Here is a 6,086-nt window from a genome sequence, read left to right as displayed (position 1 = left end):
CAGTAAAATTTTTGAACAAAGATGAGCATGCAGTGTAACACCCCGAATTTTCCCCCAATTTAAAATCCTAGAATTTGGGAATTTTTCCTAAATTATTAAATTAATTCCAGTGATTAATTTCAAAATATCGTAAAGTTTGTTTCCATTTTATGAAACCTAGATAACTCAATAACTCTTCTTGCTAATTTCCCAATTTTAGTTTGTGTTTAACCCTAGCAGCTTATACAGTGCGTCGTCCCCTCTGTCGTTTATTTTCTTTCACAAACCGTGCGCCTCTATATCTTTCTCTCTATCTAATCGTTGGCATTGCTGGAGTTAAGTCACCGGTGTGTTAATCCCCTCTCGACATTCCATTGAACGACGGTGCTTTATCGTCGCCTCCTTCACGGGTGAAGACTGTGCATCATCCCGGGTGGCCGTTCAAGGCCATTGGAGGGTCGGCCATCCTCCGAGGAAGATCCAGCTGGCCGGATCGCGTCTGGCAGCATCGTTCGGCCATGAAAAACACCCCCAACGGCCTTATATAGGTTCTGTCGTTTTCTACCTTCCCCGACCACGCCGTTGCTGACTGATTACGGCCGGTTGTGGCTTTTCCGACTCTTGGGTACTACTGCTGGTGCACCCTCGTTTAAGCGTTCTGACAGATCGTTATATTCGATCTGAACCCATTGCTGTCGTCACCTAACTGAATCTGAATTTATTTAATTATTTCGTCGATAATTATTATGTTATTTTGGAAATTGGTTTACTGGGGTTTGATTCGGATGTTATAATGTTGCAGGAAATTCTGAAAGGGGAACTGAGTTACTGCCTCCGTCACCTTTAGCCACACGAACTTTGCATCGAATCGTATAGCTCGTGTCGATTGTGAGTAGTAACTGACAAGTTTTAGTACTTTAATTTCGTAGTATTTTTAAAATAATTTATTTACTTAAATTATTTGTTGTAGTTACTGATTTGGATCGATCTACTGCCCGAGCTGACCGTGGTTGAGGTTATTATCAACGTTAGCTTTTTTCAGGTGTGTCTCTACCTAGTGCTATATCTATTTTGTGTTGTTTGATTGATTGTTTGGAATTGGTTGTGAACTTGACTTTTATGTGTAATGTTGCTTTAAATTATAATTCGGTTAAGAATGTTGTTTGGAAATTGGTTTGAGCACGATGGTTTTGTGATATTATTGTATCAGTTGAAATTCAGAAAATTATGTTATGTGACATGTGATATTAATCAGATTCGGATTATGCCATGAGTTCGGATTCTGGGATCATGTAATTGTATTTACATTCGGATCGGATCGAAATTCGGATATATGATATTCGAGTAATTATTATTTGAATATGTGTTATTCGGATCGGATAATGGATATGTGTGCCATTTGCATGTCATATTGGGACGAATTTTGATAGGGGAAGTTCAGTGCATTCACTCGACAGGGTGAATGTAACTTTCGGATTCCGTGGCCTCTGCCTTTGTGGCAGACCCCACTCTTCGGATATGGAGTGATTGTAGTTTGAGTGGTTCTAAGGAACCCACTCACTGACGGATTGTTTGGAGTATGGGTGGGTGCATAAGCATTTGCATATCATTCAAATATATGGTCATTACTGTTGATTGGCACTATGAATAATTGCTGTTGATTCGGATTATGCTATGACTTGTGTTTGTTTGTACTTTAGAGGCACACTAAGCTTTATAGCTTACACCACTTAATCTTTATTTTCAGATACTTGGGTTAGGAGAATCGGTACTTGGAGTTACGAAATCATTCAGACTTCGTTATATACATAGTATGGCATTTTACTTGGTTATCTATTCTGTATTTATTAATAATTTATTTGGACATTATTTATTATTATTTATGAAATTTTGGACTATTTATGTGTGTTTATAAATAATAATATTTATGTCGAATATTCTTTGGACGAATATTTTTAATAGATTATTGAAGTTTGAAATTGAAAGGAAATTTCTAATTTAAATGATAATTTTTTATGTTTTAAATTGAACATAGTTTACTCGAGGGAAAATTTATTTCAATTAAGCTCTCTAGATTCGACCTAATTCTCTTAGGTCGGGTTTAAGGGGTTACTTTCAATAATATCCCCTGCGTGTTGACAAAAGTTTATAGTCAGTCACTCAACAGATGGAGGAGGATTGCTCCGAATGGACTTGCAAAATGTGTGGGAATACAGGAATGGCCGATGGATCAGATGGTTACTTCTATTGCTTGAGATGTGGGTCTCAGGCTGATGACATTATTGATACGGGTGTTGCTGACGAGGATTTTATTGAAAAGGGTACCCAGGGTGGTGGTGCAGTTTACTTGGCCAGCCATACTCGCCATTCTCGCCAACCTGTCATCTCAGCCCAACCGATCTCACAAGTTGACCCCCAATCTCAACAATTTTGGTCCAATTTGAATCAAGATGGAATTGGAGATGGTATGGGGCCCTCGGGCACAAGTGATTTTGGCTCATACTCCATGTGTACATACAGTTATGAAGGTTATTACCAGGAGGTTAGGAATAGGTATGTAATGGGGTTGCAGATGATGATAGAAGCTCAATGTGAGGCTCTGGTGGAGAAGTTTAATGTGAAACCTTTGATTTGTGGGATAGTTGGACCTATTTGGTTGAGATTTTTGGCTAGCACTGGGGTTTTTGATGACGGTTGGGCTGATGAGGCTATTCATCAGTCCGAGATTAAAAAATCAGGTATCTTCTGTTGGCTGTATCATTTTAAACAATTTCTTGTATTTACCTTTTACTTGCATAACTATCAGTAGATGAATGAAAATTAGATGAATGAAAATTGATGATGATGATTGTTAGTGTCATAAGTGCTTTGTGGGTACAGTGATATTGCTGCTTTAGTTTTCATACAATTCTGCCCTAGGTAAGTAGGTTTCGATTGTTCGAGTGTTTGGTTTTTATAACTATTTATTTGCTCATTACACTCATTGTTTCTAGGCCTTGATAATAGTTAAGTATGGTTGATGTTATTCTGCTTCTTTCCATCTTAAAATTGATGTTAGTTTTCCTCAAGTGTGGACAAAAAGTGTAAAACGGTACTTTCCATTCAATGTCAGCTGTGCCCTAAAATTTAAATATTGAATAAAATATCTGTGTAAGGTAACACTGTCGTCTCGAATTTGGTTGGTTCCATAGTTTCATGAGAAGTAACATTTTCTTATCATTAAATTTTTGGTGGTGTGAAAGGAAAATAATTCATATAATCAAAGTTGTTTTTACTATATAGTTTTATTTGAAAGTATGGTTTAACTATATAGTTCTACTGGAGAAATTGAAAATGTCTTATTCCCTACAATTTACGTGCACATTATAGTGTTTTTTTTATTTAAAGTTGTTTGTTCTTATTGATAGTTATGTTATTTTTTTATCACCATCTGCATTTTGTCCTTTTGTTTAGGAGATATTGAAAATGTTAAGCCGTATTATCGTCACAAAGCAGAGCCTCACAACATCCACGGTCAGAGAGCATTAATGATATGGAATAAGTATTTAAGGAAAAAGATTCCGTTATCTTGTTCTTTAGCTATTTCTTTTCTAGGATGCCATATTGCAAGGGAAGCAGTTCTTCCAACAGACTTGATAAAGTGGTCAGTTGAAGGGGAGCTTACCTATTTTGATGCTTTTGTTGAAATTGAGAAACGCATTGGACAGTCTTTGCCTCCATTTCCTTTAACTCTTAGAAGTATGTTTAGGCCTGCACATGCTTATTCTGCTCAACAGTTGGAATCACTGGCTGCTACAATTGCTCAGTGCATAGGCTTGAATTTACCCCCATTGAATTTCTATGAAATTGCTTCCAGATATCTAAAGGAGTTGTCTATTCCAGTGGAGGAAATTCTTCCGTGTGCATGCCGCATATATGAGTGGGCGATGCCTTCAGAATTATGGTTGTCAGCAAATAATTCTGGACTTCCTACTCGTGTCCATGTGATGTCAATACTGATTGTAGCAATACGGATTCTATATGACTTAAATGGACTTGGGGTGTGGGAAAAAAGTTTGTCCAGTCCTAATCTTCCTAGTAGATCTACTGAAGCCATGAATAAGGACCCTGCAAGTAGTCCCAGAGGGGGGGACAATGCTAAAAATAGTTTTGGTTCTCCTCACAGTGTGGATGATTTGGATACTAGTTCTACTAAAAACACATCAACTGATCATGAATCCAAGTTTGATGCTACTGAGCTTTTGCGCAACCTTGAAACAAGATATAATGATATTTATAACACATATGGTGGCGTTAAATGTACAAGAGATCTTTCTAAAGCATGCCATCATATCTACAATTCTGTAAGGATGTGATCTTTGCTGGATCAGAACCGGCTGTGGACTTTTTTCACGAGGAGAAAACTTTAATCGACAAGCTTTGGAATTATTATCAAGAAGAAAAGGTAAGTTATAAGCTATGATAATATGTTATGTTGCAAATTGAAAGAAACGGTATGAAAATTCTTTTAAATGGGTTTTCTGCACTCCGATTCAATGGTCTGACTTCTTTTATGTGATTTTAAAACACAAGTATGTAGAATCTAAAATTAGGGATTTGTTCAGTAGCTGATGAACACTTATGTTGTTCTGGCTGAAAACAGTCCTTTTTCTTATTCGTTCCCTCTCATTTTTGGCTCTAATTTTTTTGTCCTTCCCATCACATCTAGAAGAGAACTTGTGGGTCAAATCCTTTGCCGTTCTTGATAAATGTGACACACTTTGTGAGTGAACCAGTTTTTAAGTTAGCAAATACTGCTGTTATGTTTGAATTATAATTGCCTATGTTGATTCCAGGGTTCTCAACCAGCAGAAGGTTTGACAGCGCAAAATTGCAGTGCCGACATCATGTATAAAGCGAACAAAAAGGTCAGAGATAATGAATATCATTCAAGTCCCTCCCATGATGGAAGGACTTCTCATGAAGCTATTTCGACTCAAAGACACTCAGATGGCGACAATTCATCCATGACTTCAGAGGAGCATGAAAATCCAGAACCCAGTGACAAAGTTTCAGCAGAGACCAATGAACATAGAGCAATTAGATTGATGAAGAAAAACATGGAGGAGAACAGGTTCTGTTATATCCCGCCAAGGGTTAAGCCGAGGAGATTAGATTACCTTCAATATGTAAGGAAGAGAGATGAAGGCGCCATAACATATGTTGCTCATGCTGATTACTATATCCTACTTCGTGCTTGTGCCATGGTTGCCGAGGTCGACATGCGGATTATTCATGTTGGGGTACTGGGCATGGAGAGGAGATTAGATTGGATGGAAAAAAGAATCGATCACTGCTTACATCTAACTCCTAGTACTACTACATGTAAATTTTGTAGTGATGAACCAAAGCAAGATGCAGTTCATACAATTGAACTTTCAAAACCGAATCTATTATAAGTTTCTCCTGTTGCCATTTTAGCTTTCAGATCAATTTCGAAGTGCTAACTTACAGTAGCGTTTATTAATCTTCCTTGCTGAAGAAATCAAACCATTTGAACTTTGTCATCAAGACTTGTGGATAGGATCAGGTTCTCTTGGAAATATTTGTTTGCAGTAAGAAGTCTCAATTTTGATTACATGTCCAAGGCTAGTGAAATCGATCGCCTGTAATTTATATGGTCAAATATAACATAAAATTGTAAAATGTAATTACTCTTCACTGATGAAACTTGTTTTGAAACAAGATTAGTAAAATAATACTTATAAAGTATAATAAAAGTATCATACTGGGGTTGTTTTGGTATATTTTTCCAAATGGCACCACCAATAATATGAGTAGCTTAGCTCCTTTTGCAGCTATAATATATTAATCATCGTCATATTATATTTTTGTTTGATTTGCGGGATGTACACATAATCTCACTGCCAGATGTATTAATACCATGTGTGTGAATTAATTAAGTAATGTGGTCCAATTAGATACCTCGTACTTATAAAATGTTAAAGCATTATTTCCATTTCAATTCATTATATCTAACAAACTAAAAGAATTTGTAAATTCATCAAATATATTCAATAATAAGAGAGGATGTTATTTTCTTTAGTTTAAATATTATATTTATAAAA

General features: G+C 36.5%; 1 protein-coding gene across 1 annotated transcript; it reads left to right on the top strand.

The window, feature by feature from the left end:
- Window positions 1-262: 262 nt before the first annotated feature.
- LOC120141577 (TATA box-binding protein-associated factor RNA polymerase I subunit B-like) lies at window positions 263-5,436 on the top strand. Its single transcript, XM_039156405.1, is given in 8 exon segments — window positions 263-604; window positions 782-867; window positions 950-1,021; window positions 1,727-1,790; window positions 2,132-2,717; window positions 3,433-4,293; window positions 4,296-4,423; window positions 4,815-5,436. Coding segments are annotated over 4 exon segments (2,163 nt in total). The 5' UTR covers window positions 263-604; window positions 782-867; window positions 950-1,021; window positions 1,727-1,790; window positions 2,132-2,146; the 3' UTR covers window positions 5,418-5,436.
- The last annotated feature ends 650 nt before the right edge of the window (window positions 5,437-6,086 follow it).

Source organism: Hibiscus syriacus, unplaced genomic scaffold, assembly GCF_006381635.1.
Source record: "Hibiscus syriacus cultivar Baekdansim isolate YM2019G1 unplaced genomic scaffold, ASM638163v2 tig00002237_pilon, whole genome shotgun sequence".
Taxonomy (NCBI): domain Eukaryota; kingdom Viridiplantae; phylum Streptophyta; class Magnoliopsida; order Malvales; family Malvaceae; genus Hibiscus; species Hibiscus syriacus.
Note: the sequence above shows the minus strand (reverse complement) of the source record. Positions and strands in the feature narration are given on the sequence as shown.